General features: G+C 42.6%; 1 protein-coding gene across 5 annotated transcripts in view; it reads right to left on the reverse strand.

Moving 5' to 3' along the window:
* The window catches only part of TESPA1 (thymocyte expressed, positive selection associated 1), a 267771-nt gene that overhangs the window by 129550 nt on the left and 117777 nt on the right, over positions 1-20444 (reverse strand). For all 5 annotated transcript variants that reach the window (XM_085654778.1, XM_085654776.1, XM_085654780.1 and 2 more), the window contains exon 4: positions 4677-4726. In XM_085654778.1, coding sequence (XP_085510904.1) covers positions 4677-4726 — 50 coding nt within the window. The remainder of the gene's footprint in view (positions 1-4676; positions 4727-20444) is intronic.

Here is a 20444-nt window from a genome sequence, read left to right on the forward strand (position 1 = left end):
GCAAATCAATCTTGACCCTGTTACTCATGGGAACAGTCCAGTCTAAACTGTCAAGCCAGGTCTTCCCTAAATCACAAACAAGCATCCTTGGCACAGTTTCAGGGTTTCACCCCTCATTAGCCAGGCTAGCTTGAATCCAGGGTCAAAGTGAGCAAGGGACCCAGGTCTGGACATACCCTGCCAACTTAGGGTGAACAAAGCAAACACAAGGGGATGATGGACGGAGCATTGAAACTTTTCAGACAATCACCTCAGTCACAGATCTGGGTTTAATCCATCATCGTTCTTTAGCTCACTTTGCCACCCCAGTTTAGACCCAGCCTTATGCAAATCAGTCTTGACCCTGTTTCCCATGGGAGCAATCCAGCCCAAACTGCAAAGCCAGGTCTTCCCTGAACAGGAAATAAGCATCTTAGAACCGGTTTCGGGATTCTGGGCCTTGTTCTATGGGCGATGATGAGGTGGCTGAGGAATTACTCTTTTGGTTAAGTCTTAGGATCAATGGTGCGGATTCCCCAAGCCTGTCAGGTGCTTTAATGTCTCCCTCCTTATTTATTTATTTATTTATAAAGTTTTATATAGCGCGAACAAGATCCCAAAAGATATCAGAGCGCTTTACAGTCGGCAGAAAGAAAGAACAAGGGGGTAGTATGGACATCAATTGGGAAGTAGCAGCAAAAAAAGGAAGATAATACAGTAAACAGGTGTCCACATGTGGGAAAGAAAAAAAGACAATTGGAAACACAATAATCAAAAAGGCTAAACAAATACACAGTTGACATGTAGAGAATCTGCACAAGAAGAACAGAAAGGAAAAACAGTATGAGTTCCAAACATGGATCAGAGACTTGACTCAGGCATGTCAACAAAAATCATAGGAAATCCTCACATTGGACTTCGATTAACCCCAAACATAGTCCTTGTTCTTCTTATGACTCCAGGCTGTCTGTATTTCTTTCCTTGATCTCCCAGATCTCATTGTTCAATGACAGTAAACTGTGCCACCTTTCTTCCTCAAGTTAATGCTGTCAGCAGTGCACTGTAGGGAGGGGCATGAGCACTCAGGTTCTTCTGTAATGGCTTGTTTGTTACTGAGTTTTGTGTCTCTTCACAACCCATAAACAAGGTTTTCAACTCAGTGCTAGTGCTGTTTGCAAAGAGCAGGTTCCCACAGACCTGCTAAGTGCATTGATGTATTGCTTCTATTTCCTTCTGGTTCTTCATATGTCTGGTGACAAAGTATACCCAATAGTCAGTTGGTGGTTGGCAGACTGAAGGAAGGGAAAATAGGTGATCCCCTAGGCACAAGCCACACCAGCGCCTTGGGAGGCTGATTCTGTGCACTGAGAACCCCTGTCTGAGTCTAATATGCCCCATTTCCACAGTTAGCTCACAGTCCCCTAGGCCACCTTACAGGCCTGATTTCACTTAGGACCTAGGGCTCAAAATAATTCAGTGTTGGTCCCATGCTGGAGCAGCGTGAATTGGATCCGTTTACCGCTTTTGCCCTAGGTGCTGATGTGGATCATGGTCTGGGCTTATTTGGGAATGCTCTGCTTCATGGAGCGCAGGATCTCGAGGGTGGGCTCCATTGCCCCTGGCGTACGTTAGACTGACATGCTGGTAGGGCAGACTAGGGAAGAATATTGCTTCCTGCTTCCTACTATCCGCTTCCACTCAGGGACTCCGTAACTCTGAATGGCCTCCTAAGCTGGCCTCCATGTGACGCTCCAACAGCCCACTCTCCACTAGCACACTCCTCCTCCACCCAGTTATTCCTTCCATGTGTGGTCCTTTTTTTTTTATATATATATATTTTTATTAGAACACGAAAAAAATAGGTAAAGCAAATATTTTACATGTCGGTTTATATATCAACTAGCAAGACCAATAAATTAAACAAGCATGTTCAACAATTTAGAAAGAGCATTTCACATTACATTTTCAAAAAGCAACTGATAAAGAATCAAACTCCCACAGTCCTCGGCTCAAAAACATCCTAACTAAACTATTTAATTTATTAAATTACATTAAATAGAAGTAAAAGATAAAGTGCAAAGTGCAAAGATAAAGTGCAAAGTGCCATTTGCAATTCATTTTTTTATTTTTTTTAGAAATACCCTACCTTCTACAAAGTGCTACGTGCAAACGTGTGGTCCTTCATGCACAAAACATAATGCGCCACACAGCTCGCTTTGGTTCATCTCTTGATGATGCACAGGTCCTGAGCTCCACCAAGGTCACTCTTGATTTGCCTCTTGTGACCGATCACAGCCAGTGCTGCGTAGATGTAGTAGAGAGCTCGTTCAGCTAAACAAATGGGGAAGCAGGGAGGGGGGGCAGGTGGCCTAGTAGACACAAGCCGCACCAGCCTAATGCCATCCGCCTCCATGAACAGCTGAGAGTCCTGCAGCTCTCTTTCGTTCTTTGGTTTTCCTTTCTTTTTTCTTTATTTCTCGTTTTGTCTTTTGCCTGCCTTCCTTTTTGTTTCTTTTGTTTTCCTTCTTTCACTTTTCTTTCTTGCCTTGTTTCTTTCTTACCTTCCTTCTTTTTTGCCTGCCTTCTTTCTTTTTTGCCTGACATCTTTCTCTTTCTTTTTTCTGCAATAACCATGACAAAACAAGAATTGCCAAAAGGCTGACGGCCAGCACCAAACCTATTGGCATTGCCAGTACTTGTTTTTACCCATGCCAGATGATGGGTGAGCAGCCACTAGGCTCAGCAATGTAGAATTCTACTCTGCTTCACGTAACCAGGTCCTTTGCTACGTTCAGCATGTAAGCAGTGTATCTTATACTGGTGTTTGGTAGCATAAGTGGTGAGGGTATAGATCCTGCGTGACTGTGACCCTATTGGAATACATCTTGGATTGCAACTAGAGACTGGCTTGAACAACGATAGATACACAAAACTGCCAATATTTCCTGATCCAGTTCTTAAATGCAAATAAGGAGTTCACAATTTCTGTCTGGAAAAGGAGCACGGAGAAGGACTAAAGCATGCAATCTTAGGTATAGGACTTCTCGTTGACATTTGAGGCACTGTCCTGCAGCATGTGGAAGAATCCCTGAGAAAAAAAGGCTGGTGCCCTGACAGCCAGCACCTCAGTAAAGTGAAAGGAAGTCACCTGAGAAGTCAACAATCCACTTCTTAGGAAACTAAGGTCCTACCTTGCATGAGGAATCACTGTAAAAGCTAGACATTGGACGTTTTCCTGTCAGATGAGTCTGCTCAGAGGAAAGCCCATCTGCAGCCCTGGTGGAGGTGTTGCCCAGAAGATGACACCATGGTTTAGTGGGAGGAGAAGAACATCTGGAGTTAATAGCAAGGCCAGCGAACCTGTCCAGGAGTGTGTGCCCTCTATAGCCTACACTGACCCTTGAGATGATCCTCAGCCTTCTCCCTAGGATGGTTGATGTGGCTGTCGGCGTGAATTGGAAGGGTCCTTGAGTGTACAATCCATCCGTCTCTGGTTGCAGGTAACATCGGAGGCTCAAGCCTGCTGCCCCAAAACAAGACTGATGTGCATCTCTGAAGTCGTATTCCAAGACTGAATTGCGCCTGGCACTTGCAAGTGTGTTTGTGACCTCTGGCCCTCCTGTCATGTGATGGAGATCCCAGAGCAGGGTTTTTGGACTAACATTAATTCCCATATCGAATCTTTTTACCTCCTGCAAGAACCAGTTTGTGAATCTGCCTCTTGGCTTTGGTGTGGGGGGAGTTGCTGGGTCTGCGAATCTGAAACCTGAATTCAATCCTTGGTCCAAATGCGCCCCACTGATCAGGGCTGGTTGAGCGACAGGGCTCAAAGATTGCAGCTAGCGACTGAAGCCGGGTCTGGTGGCTTAGTGGACTAATGCATCCACTGCAGGGGCCTGTGTTTGACCTCATGGTCACAGGTTCAAGTCCTGGCAGGTCCACTCAGGCTTTCATCCATTTGAGGTTGATAAAATGAGTACCGTTGGGTAACAATAAACATCTGTTCCTCAGCACCTTGAGACCCCTGGGTGATAAGTGTGCTTTACAAATACAAATGTGATAGTATGAAGCTGCTACATAAGTTAAAAGTAAGACAACTCCTGCATAAGTAGGGACTGGGACTGAACATTGACAGAGATCACTTTAAAGGACTGGTCTCGAGATCCCTGAACCACAGCACCATAAGGGATCCTGGATCTGTCTATACCTCCCAGAGTTTCTCTCATTAAACTGAGTAGCATTGTGTGATGTGTTTATGACTACGCTTGCATTCTCCACGATTTATTAGCTTAGTGGTTAAATAGTATTGTTTCTTTTTAACCAAAAGTATTGGATAAACAATCATTCATTGGGTGTTCTTGCGATAGCTATTCTTTTCTGAGTCTCTATCCCCATATCACCTCTCAGAGTCAACTTCGCAGTCCTCTCCACCCTGAGAGTCAAGTGCTCCTATAGTGTGGCCAGTTTAAGAGTGGGGCCCACATGCAATCCTACAGCTTCCCAAAGCGTAAGTCAAAAGTAGTGCTTGCAGAATGTGCAGAAACCTGGGGGTAGATTTACCATAACCTTGCTCCACTTTTGCGTCACTTTTAACATGGGAAAAGTGACGCAAAAGTGGCGCAAGGGGCTTGTAAATAAGCCCTCTGATTTTGATACTTCTCATTAAGATTAGCGGGAATAATTTGGGCGTAACTTACCACTGGCACCAGTTGGATCGGTCTCTTCCGGCAAATTCTCCACTGACGATCTGAAACGTGTAAATATACAATTAAGATCCCACCACAAGCTTCTGAATAACGTACAGAATGAATCACTCATTAATGCTATTTCAGAGATGCTTTGAACATCTGGAAGTTCGGGAGGGCTCAGTCAAAATCAGTCACCTCCGACTTGCTTACCATCAGACTGGACGGACCAAGCACAACTTGGCATTTAATGCACACGCCGTTCAGAAATCTCTCATCACAATTTCTATTAAGACCATGCTGTGTTATTTAGTTATGGAACGCGACAGTTTTTCTAAGTAGTGTGATTTCTTCTAAATTATTCTGAGCAGGTTCTAGTGTGCCAGCAGAACTAGCCATGCATAATTCTGAGATAAATAGTCTGTGGTTTTTTTATGTTAAAAGCGTTGAGTCAAAAAAGATGCCAAAACAAACTGAGGAATTCACAAGTACCGGATGCAATTTGTCTTCCTGTGTTTAGTGAGAAACATTAGAAACAGGTTGGTGTTATTTGAAAGAATTAATTGCAGGTGTTCATGAAAATATTCTTTTTCAGTACACCTCAGGTGACGTTCTTATCTCAGGTGAAATTCTCCTGCAGAAAAACACATCTTAGTCAATTTCTGTATTTTGTTTTGGCTGACTTTTACTCCCACCGTCTTTTGTATTTTGTTTTACCACTTTTAAGAAATACTATTATATTTTTACCAAATGTTATCCAAGAATTATATAACTGGGAAGCACAGAGATCGCACAATTGCCCTTTCTCATTGGGGATCAGGTCCCCAGCAGCCTTTCCCAGTGGGCATCTATCTAACAGTGTTTCCCAAAAGTGAACAGGCTTCCACAACAATAAGGTTTTAAGTAGCTGTGAGGCTCCTGTACGTTTTCATTTATTTATTGAGTTGCAGAATATCACATCAGTCATGTCTGGTAGTTTCTTTCATAGATTCAATATGGCAAATAGGAAACATTTCATGGTTTGGGTTGGTACAAGCCACGAGTTCAGGTTCAGTTTAGGTTGGTCATATTCTAAGAACTACAACTCGCAAAGTAAGAGAGTTATAGATGGATGTATTTGACAAGTACAAGACCGGTGAGATCTCCCTGTGTCCAGTAGGTGAACGTTTAGAGCCCTCTTAATTTCTGCAAAGTTGTAGTTGGTAATGATTGGAGTGGAGGGGACTTGAGTGTAGTGAGTCTAGGATACTGAGGGTAAACTGCTGGGTAGTTGCCAGAGATAGGAGAGCTTATGTCAGGGATGGCCATAAAGTCCACAGTAAGAGGCTTTTACAGTGTCTTGCTAGTGGCAGTGAGCCACATGTTCTTCTGTCGGTGGAGGCTGGTAAATGAGTGAGGGCTTTCACGATGCACCATTCTTGTGCGGAAATTGATAGTTTTATTGAGTAAAACACGACCTAGAAAGGCCTTCAAGTAGGCTGTTGCAACAGTCTAAGTTGATTAAAACCAGCATGTTGATAACAGATTCGACTGCATGACAACGTTGGTAATAGGTGATTGATCCGTTGCTGAAAAGCTGGATTCCTAATGTTATATGTTATGTTTGTGTTGATGGAGGATCCTATTCACATATTGTTTAAACAAGAACAGCAAGATTCCTGGCTGAGTGATAGCTGTCAGGATATTTAGAGAAGGGCAAGGCAGAAGTAAGGGATATCGGAGGCTGATGATTTACAGGCACATGCATCAAGAAAAGCTTTTGCGAGTCCCTAATTGCGATTATTAAGGAATCGCAATTAAGGACTCTAGGAATGAATGGGAGATTGCATGTGCAATTTGCGAGTAGCCATAGGTTCTCGCAAATTGTGCAAGCAATTTCAAGGGTGTCCATAGGACATCCTGTTGCACCCCTGAAATTGCTCTGTGCACACATGCTGCGCACACACATGCCCCAATTGCAAATTACCATCAAGTTCAACTTTATGGTAATTTGCACCCTCTATTAGCAAATTCGAAATTTGCAATTCCATCATGCATTGCATTTAAGGAATGGCAATTTGCAATTCCTTAATGGCAATCGCAATTTAAGAAATCTCAAAAATTTGCGATTTCTTATATTGCGAGAGGCTGACAGGTTGATACACTGCAGAAGCCCTTTTTGCGGGCGCAAACGGACGATTTTTGCGAATCGCACCATTTGCGCTCACAAAAATGGTTGATGCATGTACCTGTTAGTGAGGTCCATGTTTTCATTGAGGAGTTTGGCATTACAGAGGCGAGTGTCGTCCAATCTCCTTGAGAACAGTAAGAAATGCTCTATCAGAGAAGAAGGGTGATGGTGGGAATGAGAAAAAAGATCTGAAGCGTCAACAGAGATGGTTAGGTGGAAATGACCTCAGAAAAAAGCAGTGGCAATTGTAAGTTTAGTTGTAGTTATATAGCACTCACTACCCCTGATGAGGTGTCAAAGCACTAGTATAGTATTGTATAGTATAGTATAGTATAGTATAGTATAGTATAGTATAGTATTAGGATTAGTATAGGGAGGTATATGTTAATTTGAGCGGAGGACATGTGAGGCTGTTAGTTGGATTACTGGAAGGATAGAAGAGGGAAGAAAACCAGAAGTGTTAATTGGTAGTCCATCGTAGTAAGTTGAGGTCTGGGATGAGTAAAGGCGAGATGGTGGAGGGAAGAGCCTGTAGAAAGGGATTAGGGAGAAAGAGAATCGGAGTAGAAAAATTAGGTTTGGGATAAGTCACAGGAGAGATGATGAGGGAGAATTTAGTACAGTAGTTTGGGTGATCATAGTAGTAAACATAAGTTTGGGATGAGCCAGGAGGTGTAGAGGAGGGAAGAGTCTAAGAAGAGTTATTTAGGCGATCATAGTAGTAGAAAGGGTTTGGGATGAGCGAGAATGAAGATAGAGGATACATTGATAGAGGTCTTGGGTAATAATGGTAGGACAGAGTCTAGCTTTTGAGAGAGTATTTTTTTTCTTGTACAATAGGACTAAAACAATAAATAAATAGATAGCTGATTACATAGTAAGGGAATATATGTGTAAGGAATACAATATATTGAGATTTGTGGAGTAGTGAGAGGAGATATTGATGTAGTGGCTTTCTGTGAAAAGATTTGTATGTGCAGTATTGCTGGTGAGCGGTATTCTAGACAGATCACTGAAGAACATAAACAAATAGGGACAGTAAGGAGGACCTTGAGAGGAAAGCTGAACCAGTCTAATGCCTTTCCTATACCCATGTAGAGGCAAGATTGCAAGGAGTGTTGGGTGATGGACTATATTCAGCACTGTTCAGAATTGCAGAACTATTAAGAGGGAGGCGAGGTGATGATTCCGAGACATTGTAAGGAAATTGGAGACATTTGGCAAAGCCATTTGGGTGGTGTGAAGCTTTTGTAAGAACAACTGTACTTAGATTAGTTGTTAGGAGAGCACATAATTCAAGTGAGCTTGTTAAACATGAGATGTTTAAGAGTTTCTAACATAAAAGTTAGTAGATGGGGAAAGGTCGGCAGTTGAATAGGGCGGTGGGGTTGGAAGTGGGATAGGAAGAAGGTGTTGGCAGTGAACTTTCCAGAAGATTGGTAAGTTTGTGGGATAACGGCTGAAGAATCAATGTCAATGATGTGAAGGCTTTGCAAATATTCAATAGCAGAAGGCTGGACGGGTTATGAAGGCTCCCGGGGGAGAATCCAAAGATGACCCTGATCCAGCATTTTCTGGGCCCACTTGCTCACCACTGGCCCTTTGATAGACCTTTTCATCCGCCTGAGAGGTGATGGGAGATAGCATTAGCATTAATCAAAATTAAATTAAGAGTGCAACCCAGATTGCTACACACTGGGGACCAGGAATAGGTAGCTTGTGTTAAGAAGATTTTTTTACAAATGAATAATCAAATTCAAATATACCAGTCATAGCACCATGCTATAAAGATGCAGAGTAACAACTGGGATTCTCAGACCCCTGAAGAAATCAGACGAATTATATTAAACAAACAAGCAATTTTGTCACAGCAATGTAAAATAGTAGCATCAAAATTTGGTGCTCAGAAAGTAATTTAAGGCTCTCTCTCCTATACATTAGCAATCTAGAGTTGCAAAGTCCAGAGAATAGTTTGGGAAAATGATCCCTAGCAAATTAGTGAAGTTCCATAAAGGAATACAGATCAAGACAAAAAGAAATCAAGTAGGGAAACATTAGCATCTCAGAAGTAGGCCTGGGCTAAAATTCCGTTCCGCTCACGGAAATTGCGATAATTTGACATTTTCACGTTCCGCGGAGAGCGCGTAAATGTCAAAATTTCCGCAATCCGCATTTTACCGGAAATGTTATGCTTGCTCGCGCTGTAAAATAATACATTCTCGCGTGCGCACGATCACCTTACCTGAATCCCCGCGTTCGCCGACAAATTTTCCCGATCCGGTCGCGTTCTCCACGAGATGTTGGATTGTTGGTAGCCATTTGCGCTGTCTCGTGACAGTTCGCGCCCGCAGTAACATCATTCGTCGCGCGAACGCGTCTTTCTTCTCGCGATCATGCACTGCGAGACAAGTGAAAACAAGATGGCCGCACCCGCGAGCAACCGCATGGGTAAGTTGGCGAGCCGCGACCACGCAGAAAATACCGCGAAAGGGCGGGAAAAAAACTTCCACATCTTCGGGATATTTCCGCGTGTTTGCGGAGATTTTTAACATTTTCGCGATAATTTGCGAAAGTGAATTTCGCAAATTCCGCCCACCCCTACTCAGAAGCTCGGTCAGGAGTATATAAGCGTTAGTCTAACCCACATTTAAGCAAGATTTAAAAGAAGCATTGAGGTATAAAGCCTCTCAAAGTCCATTCCGATAGCAGGGAGTCGCGAAAGGTGTCTGCTGGATCAAAAGGGTAAGAAGGTGAAGGATCTGATCTGAAGTTCAAGGGGAACGGTATAACATGCGAAGTCCATTAGACAACACCCTCTTGACCACCAATAGGGGTCTATTGTACTCGTCAAATCCAAAAGTTGCAGACTGCAACATTGCTGGTTTGTCCCACACTGGACATGGGAGCGACATCTCTCCCTTAGACACACGTGGATGGTAACAATTTGTAATACAGTTCATTCAGTTAGGGCTCTGTTTCTCCATGTACCTTCATTAGGGTACTATTCTCAGGCTCTTTCCCCCTATCTGTTGTACAGTAATGTATTGTTCCACAACTAACAATGCATGTGAATACCTGCAAGAAATGTCGAGTTAGCAGAAAAATGAAATCAGCTTTATGCAGCATGGTGGAATACAGGCCTGCTCCTGACACGTTAAATGTTGATTTCAATGGTGCACATTTAATATGCGTTATCCCATTTAAACACAAATAATATACATTTCTAATGTATTAGGTTTCATACACATGTAATATTCAATAAGACATTAAAATGTTCAACTGCAAGTTAGACTGAAAAAGCATATTTAAATCAAATATATGGAATAGAAATGCACACATTACATAAATCTTTTATCATTTCTAGTAGGATTACATTCTACATACATGAGGATGGTTTTAAGCACAGTTTCCATTCATTAAATATTATTCATGTAATGTAGCACACACATTAGGAAAGTCACATTTGATCTCAATGGTGAGTACATTATCTACTAAATGAGCATGATTCTTTATTAATCACACTTAATATTGGTAAAACATTTATGTGAGTAAGTTCTCTAATCCTACAGTGAAGACACTCTTTAATAATGTGAAGTGCAACACTTACATTAGTTTGTTAAACCATACATGAATCATGTGCTTAGTGCACTTTAATACCATGTTTCATAAGTATGTGACATATAAAGGGTGGACAACCTCTGCACTGTGCCAACACCTTGCAACCCTAAAATGCAAATTTCAGTGACTCACGGAATACCCAAAATATCCCCCTTGTAATAGGGTGAGCCCCTTTTCATAGTGCTAGAAATGCCTGCCTTCCCCTACAGGAGATGTTAATATGGATGACCCGACCCCCCCAAAAAAATATGCTAATATTTAATGTTTTATTTATTAAATTCTCCACATTATAATATTCAAGCACACTGGACGACTGGGTTGTTTTTGGATTCACGTCTTGCTAATAGCCTCGACTTCTTTCAGCCCAGCACTTCCCATGCCAGTGATTACAATCACTCACATGTTGCCTGTCAAGGAACGTTTCAGCAATTATTTACGTGCTCTTTTTCTATTCAAGTTGACGAATTCTACATTACAGAACATTATGTATTAGTTGTATATCCTGTGAAATGCTTGTTGAAGCCAATAAACCCAATAACTATGAGTGGGAAAAAACCAATGATGCCCGCCTGTACTATAAACAAAACTACTTATGAAACTGCATGAAGATATTACCTCAGTACATTGAACACATGTGTACTAAGTACTTCTGCTCTTTCTGGATATGGGGAAAATGGGAGAAGCCACAGAGAGTCCCAAAATGAATGTAACAATTTATTTAATTCTACATCTGCTTCCATCATTGGGTCTCCTTAATCAGTCAACCAGAGAGAGACAATTCACATACATAACAAGCTGTCAAGAAAATCAACTTTTATTGCATGCATAACTTGAATAGCATGATGATCAGAACAAGCATCAAATTAAAATATTGATAAACATATATTCTCTGGCTTGTGGTAGAGCTCTTGCTGTCATTATGGTTTTGTTAGCTGGCTGTGATGAATGCAATTTTTAAAACTTCATGGTGCTTAATGTTAAGCTCCGTCTTTACTTCCACTCTTTCTGACCCAGCTGGGACTATAAACTTTGGTACAGAGCCGAGATGGTAAATGATAAAATATGCTGGGCTGATATTGTTATTAAGATGATCTCACACCTAGTTCTGTCTAAACAAGAACATGTAGCTTTCATGCTAAGGCAGGCCATCATGGATAAAGAATCTACACTTTAAGAACTTTCAGGTTGCTCTACCAAAACTTTAGAACTCATTCCTATCAGTGGAACAGAGACCTACACAACATTTGCAATGCTTCATGAATATATAATGAGGTACAATTCATACAAGAAGGATACAAAACAGTTATTATTCAGTGGATAAACAGAACTGGATAAAGGTTTATTTACCCTGTTCGAGATACAAGTGATAGAGTCAGGGCTGGTTGTATTTTAGGAATGTTTCAACATTTACATGTAGGCTTAAGGGACCCTTTTGGAGTCATGCAACCTTACTGATGATAGTGTAGTGTTTTGCCACTGTGTTTTTACGGTAGGCGAAAAACCTAATTAAAGTATTTAGCCCTTATCGTTGAGACAGGATAATAAAAAGACTAATCAAAACCAGCCAACTTGGATACTGTCAGGATTAAGTGGCAACAGTTTTCTTCAGGTACAGAAACACTTGTAAATGTAAGTTTAAATGTAATCTATCTATGGTGCCATTGTGGTTGAGCTAGAAAGCTGTACAGCAGTCTTCTTGTAGAACCCCGACAATCATTTCCAAAACCTAAACAGAAAGCTCTGTCAGCACTTCCAGACCTGGGAGTGAGAAAATCCAGAAAAACATGGTTTATGGATTATCTGCGGAGGACCCTTTCTGACATTTTCAACTTCAGGCGGTCAGATGGCAGATACATCATTTGTCAAAAATTGTCTGCTCAGGTTATGTTTGATTCTGGCCTTTATCAACTGGTGGCATGAGTCTGGCCAGCACTATGAGGGAGAGCGCTTGCTCAAGCACTGCTTCTTGAGTATTCAAACACACAAGCTGTTATCTTGACGCTCTTTCTTGCTCATATCAACATATCAAAACACAAGTGACCAAGAAATATTTCTTCTTCATATATCTCCTTCACATAAGGAGCTATAGGGAGGACAGCTCCATTGCAATATGTATGCATAAGACATCTTCACTACAACATTGGAATGTCTTCTTCAAAAGGAAGAGGACCCTAGGTTTCAGTCAAAGAATAAATATCAAAGGTGGCAACCATCGGTCATTCTAAAGAGTTTGCATCTATATCACCTCAGCTGCGGTTAAAGGAACTTTAACATGCATAAACGACAGGCAGGGTTTGGTTCTGTTGCTAAGCATTCCAGACTAGGGGAACAAAAACTTGTATGAAGGCTCTTTTTTGGCTTTGGTGGGGTTAATATTTGAAAAATGTAAAATCATAGTGCCTGAGAAACTACGATTCTTTGCCTAGTATGTGGGAACATTGCTTACTTTAACTGCCTGCGACTGCCATGCCATGCATTATGGCCTGAGTAGGGAAAAACAAGAATTAGAAGCCCCACCCTAATAAGGCAAACATCTGAGACCATGGACCTGACTGTTCCTTGGGAGATACCCTATCACAAAGGTATTTTCAATGGCAGATGGAGCAAAGGATGGTTTTTGACAGATGCCCCATTTCTATCCACCACTAAATGAGAATTAAAAAAAAAAGTTTAGCAACATTTTGTCCTTCCTCATTGATTTTATACTCTAAATTTTAGTTTTCAATTTCCTTTGTCCCATTTATTTCTTTTGGGTCATACATGCATGTCCTCATTTTGATGCGTGCATTGTATTCCTATTCCTTTTCATTTTTACAATTCATTTTCCTGACATTACTTTATCATTAGGTGTCTTGAATAGTGTTGCACTGACTTATACACCCTAATACCTCCTGCAGGGTTCTTCCAACACTATCAAACAGTGAGAAAAGCCTAATGTTGATGACAATATTCATTTGTAAAAGTAGATATTTATCCTACCTCATGCCTCTTTCTTCCACCGCACTACCTTTCCTGTTGCTTTCACTTTTGTGTAACTCTTCCTTCAGGTCTGATTTGATTAAGGTGAAATGTCTTGACAGCCATAATAAATAAGGAGTGAAGCATCTTTGAATTGCTGGCATTTCCTTATTTTAGGACAGTCCTTGCATATATTGATGAGTACTTGCATCTGTGGACCATTCCATGAAAACACACACACGCAAACACACACAGTATGGTGCCGATTCCGATCATGGAAAAATATTCCCCGTACGAATCGTATCTGGATTTTTTTCCGTACGAATCGTACAAGTCCTGTACAAACTGGCAAGTATGATTCGTATGTGAAAAAGTCCATACGAATCGCATTGGGTAAATACCCCGACACGTCCTCGGGTCGGGAAAAGTGTCCGACACGTCCCCGGGCAGTTGTACGTACGAATAGGAAAACTGAAGTCCGAGCGCACAAGTACGATCCGTACCCTCCGTCCGATTGTACAACCGTATGGAAAAAAGACCGTCCGGAGCGAACTCCTATAGCAACCATGGAGACGTCCAAACAGGTGCCCGGTACGCGCCAAACACCCCCCCAGCCCCCCGTATGTATGCGCCGTACCCCCAGCCCCCCCCCGCAGATGTACGCGCCGTACCCCCACCCCCGTAGGTACGGTGCGGACCCCCAGCGCGTAGCGCTGGGGCTCCGCTCCGTACCTACGGGGGTGGGGGTACGCGCCGTACATACACGGGTGGGGGTACGTGTTTTTTCCGACTCGTACGGAAATGGTGTTTTCGTACGAATCGTACTTGCATGTTTGTGCGGTCTTTTTACCGGGTACGAGTCGGACGGAGAAAACGCTCCGACCGACGGTTCGTACCCGGTTTTTCCAGGATCGGAATCGGCCCCTATATATTACACAGCAGCAGCCACCACAGTGTAGTTATGCTTAGGACCTAGTTACCATAGAAAATAGATTTCTTGGTTTTGCTAATAACTTTGGCACCATTTGATGAATCTTCACAATGTTTTCCAAATTAAAAAAGTGCTACAGCCAAACAACTTAAAAGAATTATACCAATTTTCGAAGAAAGTTAGATCTTTACCCAGAAAGTGTCTTCTTGGTGATTTGGTGTAAATCTATTCAGTGTTCTTTGAGAAATTAAGGTTCAAAATATGGTTGAATCTGCATGTTGAGTGATGGAGTCCCACTGGTCTGTATGGTTGGGCCATCGGGAGTCCTGGAGGCATGCAATATGGTTGGATCTGCAGGAGGACTGTGGGTTTCTCAATGGTTGGGTCTACAAGAGTCCCGCAAGCCCACATCGTCAAATAACAGAGTGATCTGATTAGCTGAGGGGGATTTTTCCCCCATCACCAGTTTTTCTTCAACTAGAGTGAAAAGCTCCTCTGAGTCCAGAGGGAGCTCATACTCTGATTTGTTCACCGCAAGAAAAGAGAAGTGTTGCATACTCTGATTTGTTTCCCGCAAAAAAGAGAAGTGTTGCAGCAGCCATTCCATGACATGGGGACTTCGTTCCTGTGTCCTAATATTGAAAATAAAATAAAGTATAGGGGTATATTGACCCCTTGCACCTTATGGGGATTCACCTGGGCCCCCAAAAAAACAACAACAATTTTATGGATTGCATCAATCCTGCAGACCTCTCACAGGAGCCAACATAATTAACTTTACGCCCTTGTAACACAGTATCTACATTGGGGATGATAGTAACATGAAGGGATGATAATAACAGTAATTTATGTTAAATAAAGCCTTCAAAATATACGGAAAAAAACAATGGTTAAAGTTACTTCATAGTTAGGTATGGTAAAAATATCTTACTTTACATTTTTTATAAACTCAGAAATTCGCTGATAAAAGTAAAGGTTAAAGTGATGTTTTACTTATGTGAAAATGTAAGTAAAAAACTCATAAAAACCACTGAATTTCACCAGTTATAGTTCTTTTTATTAACACTTGTTGCTTTAAATTGGCAGTTATTGACAGTGACAACAACCTCAGGTAATCAGCATCATTTGGGCTGTAACTGCAGCTGGCGTCCTACTGTCATGTTGACAGGAGCTTGACTAGGCCTCTGATTGTGGCCACACTCTGTAAAATGTTTGTACCCACAATAAACATACATGGCAATGCTTCCTTAAAATAGATTGTTGAAAATATCAGGCGTCAGAACATGGTGTTTGGTGAGATAAAATGTCACTCAATGTAACTTCTGTTTCCTTTCTGCGGTGAATGAACAGGAAGTAATTAGACACCTCATTGTTTCTCAGGGGGGTGGAGTTCAGATGTAGATTTATATTTGATGTGCTGAACATTTCCAGTAACAGTGGTGCTTTACGCCCTCACACTGAGGCATCTTCTCAGCAGCCTGTAAGTAATTTGTTACGACTTGCCGACCTTGATAACACAGCACTATATAACCCAAAAAAGTGAATTTAATTCTTTCTTGATTACACATACAAATACACATCTTTCAAAAGCAAGCATTGGCATATTCAACAAGTCTGGCCTAGTGTGTTGAGACATGTGGAGGAGTGTGGCTCAATGGTTAGAGCGGCCGACCCTGAAGCAGAGTTCTAGCCAGGGACCAGGGTTTGATTCCTGCCTCGGTGGGGCTCGGGCACAATATCATCGGACCTGTCTATTCTCGCCTCGGTGCCTATTCTAATCACAGGCCCCACGCTGCAACTCTGGGCAATAGCTTGCTTAGCCTCCACACCGGCCCCAACAGTGCTAAGGATGCCTGGCTTCACCCTGGGGGTGCCCAGGAGTGGACACTTCACAGGGAAAGCCAGAGGGGTTCCACAGCGGTATGAGTATCAGCGCCAGGAAATCGCAAAGGCGACACCGCAAGGTGGCTGTCTGGTGACAGTGCGCTCTATAAGTACCTTGACATTTTACATTTTCTTTTTTTTTACATTGACATCAGCGTCGGCTCCTCCGCAATGGCGGAGGAGAGTCCCCCCACTGGGTCAGAGCCAGCAGATGAAAAATGAAATGATATTTTATTATCATTTTATTTTTCAGTGTGTGTGGGCAGGGGTAGGGCTGGGCCATGGGCAGGAGGAGGAGTGGAGTGAAGTGCACTTATGAATATGCATGTGAATTTGACCGGCCATCTTAGGCCGGCCAAACAGACAAGTGCAATTAGGTTTCTCCAAACCAGCTGTATTCCACAGCCACGTGGAGAAACAGCACAGACTCCCTGTGCCTGAGTGAGCGGCAAACCAGCCCACTCAGGCCAATTCCCGGACTTCTCTCATGCAACATGAGAGCAGAGCGCAGATTGGATCGGTAGTCTCTGATGGTGTCCCAGGGACTGCTGGGAGCAGGAAGCAGAAGAGTACTGAGGCACAAGGCAGCCGGCTGCATCAGGTACGTTTTTGTAAAATTATTAATGACACTCGCTGCTGCCGCCCCGTCACCCGCCACTTTTTATTGCCAAAAGCTGCGTCTGTTAAACATGCACAAATAAGTGCAGACTATTTGTCCCCCATCTCTGTCCAGCCTGCCTATTTTTGTGGCTCCACTATCTGAGCCTTACTATTTATTTCCCAAGCATGTAGAGTTGCATGCCACCAGCACCATTCAGTACTGAAAGCGCAAGTAATAAAAACTAGGGCACAGAGGTTGGAAGCACAGAAATGAACAGCTTGCACTGATATGAAATCCAGGCCTAGTATTTATTTAATTTAACCTAGCCTACGCTCTGCTGCAGTTTAACAAATAGGAACAGTGAGAAGAAAACACTAATAACACCAATAAAAAAACACACAAGACTTGTAGGAGGCCCTCAATCCTAGTTCTTATATATTTATCCATACTAAAGTTAAACACCTACATCTAGTCCAGATGTTATCTGATCCAAGTATACTTTTTTAGAAACCTTTTAACAATGATAGCTATAGAGCCTTCATTATTTGTCTTACACCAGAGAGGGATGTTAGGGTAAAACCTGAGTCCTTTAGTGACATTTGTGAGATGGCAAAGGAAGAGGAAGAGGGTGTGGCTTAACGGTAAAGGCGGCTGACTAAAACTGGGGAACCAGGTTCGAGTCTGGAGGGAGGCTCAAACATCCTGTGGTTCTGGGCAAATCACTTAATCTCGGTTTGCCTACCAAAAATGAATGTGTTCTTCTGTAATGCAACTGGTGCTCATGTAAAGCGCTCTGATGCCTTCGAGTCGAGTTAATGTTAACCCCTTCAGTGCCCATGACGAGCTGGACTCGTCATGGGCTGCGGTGGCGCTGTGCCCATGACGAGTCCAGCTCGTCATGAACTCCGCCCGCTAATGAAAGGCGCGGCACTGGGCGGGGAAAGGGGCGGGCACCGAAGGGGTTAATGAAGTCTGCCTAGGCTTGCTGATCAGAACCCTAAGTGGTTTGATTCAGCATGTCGTCTGGTAAACCGAAACCTGGGACTTGCCCTCAGAACTACACCAAGGAATAAGGAGTTGGTAAAGAGATGTAGGGCTCAATATAAATAAACTTTAAAGCAAAATAAAAGGAGATCAGAATAGAGACTATAATGGTGGCTAAGAAGAGGAATGATGCCAAAGTGTTTGGTTTAAGATTAGCTGTTTAAGAAATGACAGCAGAAGAATGTCACCCCTTAACTCACACATCCCGGCAGCTGGCTGAGTTTGGCACTTTTCTAGTGTTTATTGCTTTAACCAGGTAAAACATGAGGCGGGTGGTGATCAGAATTTAAGTACAAGTTTATAAATCGACTTGAAGGAAGTGATTTGAGCTCCCCAGAACTGTGCCCCTAATAAAGACTCTGGTCCAGATGGCGTACTGAATGACTTACTGAAATATAACCATGACTTCTGGGCACCTCTGCTAGCAAACATCTTTAACCAACTGAATTACGCATCTTTACCTTCCTCATGGTCCTCTTATCTAATCTTGCCTATCTATATAAGTATATTTTATACATTAACGAATTGAGTAGCCACCTGACTGCTTGCGGACAGGAAGTACCTCTGATAGGTGAACTGCAAGTATCATCACTATCTATGGCGACAATGCAGTATTAATGGCTCGTACCCCAAGGAGTGTATCACAACTACTATTGGGTTTTGCTAATTTTATGAGGAAATTAGACATGGATAATAATTATTTTAAACCCCATATCATGACATGTGGATCTAAGAGACATAGATTAAGACCAGTCCATATTAACTCCAACATGGTATCCATGTTCTAAAGCATCCATAATTGGGAGTCCGTTGATTTCTCAGGTCAGTGGTACTCTAATTTATCTACTAGGCAACTGTAACATATCCAATCTATTGGAACACTGTTTAACTCGTGTTCTTTTATAGGAGGCAAATTGGTAGCACCTTTTTAGATATCTATAAAACATAAAGGCCCTGATTATGATGTTGGGCAGAGTTGCCTCCGACCGACATCGCTACGGACGGGGAACCAACTGACCTCAGGTCGGCGGTTCTGACACCGCAATGAGGATTCGACTACACATGGTGCGGTCGCAAACCTTGATTTTTCAATGGGAGTTTGTGTAGTAGGCCAAAACCCCCCACACACAAGATACCTTGAAAAGCTTTTAAACATCCCTGCCACACGATGCAGGGATGTGAAGCGGGGCACTGGGCCACATGCAGTGGCCCAGGGGGGCTGGGGGTACTTGTGTCGTAAAGTGCCATCTTAACCCTGGCAGCGGAAACGCCATCCTTAAGGGATTATGAAGCCTTTCCAACTGGCCGAGAGGCTCCTTGAGCCTATCGGAACTGAGTCGGATTCTCCGGCCCATTTAAACTCCGACCCCTATCATTGTAATACTGCGCTCAGAGTTTAAACCTACAGTGGTCGGAGGCTTTCCGACCAACATTGTAATTAGGCACAATGTGTTCCTGCCACTATGTATGACACAGGTTCATCAGGTTATGCAAATGTAGATATTATCCAGCTAGTTGAAAATTACTTTTGCCGTAGACTTCGAACTGACCCAGCTAGCTGTCCACACCTTGCTTGGCATAAAGAATTAGGACTCACTTGCCTGAGTGCCTTATAAAGATTTCACCTCTGATGCTGTAGTTGTTAATATGGAGTAATCCTCAGGCAATTTTTAATCAAGAGTGGAATGCAGACTACTTTAAATGTGAGCAGGGGACGAGCACTCATTGGTTGCCTAAGCCGAAAATGTTTTTTCACTTTTGACGGACACCTGGTTTTATTAACCCTGACAATATAACAGAATCTGTAATGATTTGGGTGAAGCTCGATTTTATGGAAGCTAAGAATTCTCAACTGGCCTATAGGGCAATCAGGCAGTGCCCAACGGGCTGAACTCTTAGGTTAGTTTGTGAGCCGTTTTTTGGGGTGATAGTGGGCTTGTTTTATAGTCTGCTGGGCTGTTCTGTCACTGTTGATTTTCCTGCTATGAACACAAACATTGCCAGCAACAAGCACAAGTGCATTCTGTCTCCTATGCCTTGCAAAACACGTATACAGCTTGTCTTTCCAAGATCAAGACTGCCCTAAATTTCCAAACCTTGGCCAGACTTTTAGTTCTTTAATTCACTAATAAGGGACTCTTTTATTTTGGTGCTCTGGTCCATTTTCTGTTCCAGTCTGACCTTGCCTTAGGGAATTTAATAAAGTGGTAAATAAAGAATGTCTTTCAAAACAGGCTACTGCTGGCATTGAACCTTGTTTGCTCAGAAACGTTTTAAGACATGGGCAAAGTGGGCTCTAGCCCCAGGCCCCAGCCTTTCAGGGGGCCCGTGTTAGAGCCAGCTCTGTTCTGCAGGAAGTCTTGCCCTGATGACCTTGAATAATTCTCAAACGTTTCCTTTTAATTTATTTTTAATGTGAGCGATGTGCATGAGTTTAATACAGACATTTTGCAGCGAAATGTTGTGTTTGATTTTCATGCAACATCCATAAAAAAGTTTCTTTAAGATCAAAACAATACCTCACATATGAGAAATGGAAGGGAGTCACAGAGTTTATTGGCAGTAATATTGGTG

This window comes from Triturus cristatus, chromosome 4_1 (genome assembly GCF_964204655.1).
Source record: "Triturus cristatus chromosome 4_1, aTriCri1.1, whole genome shotgun sequence".
Classification (NCBI taxonomy): Eukaryota; Metazoa; Chordata; class Amphibia; order Caudata; family Salamandridae; genus Triturus; species Triturus cristatus.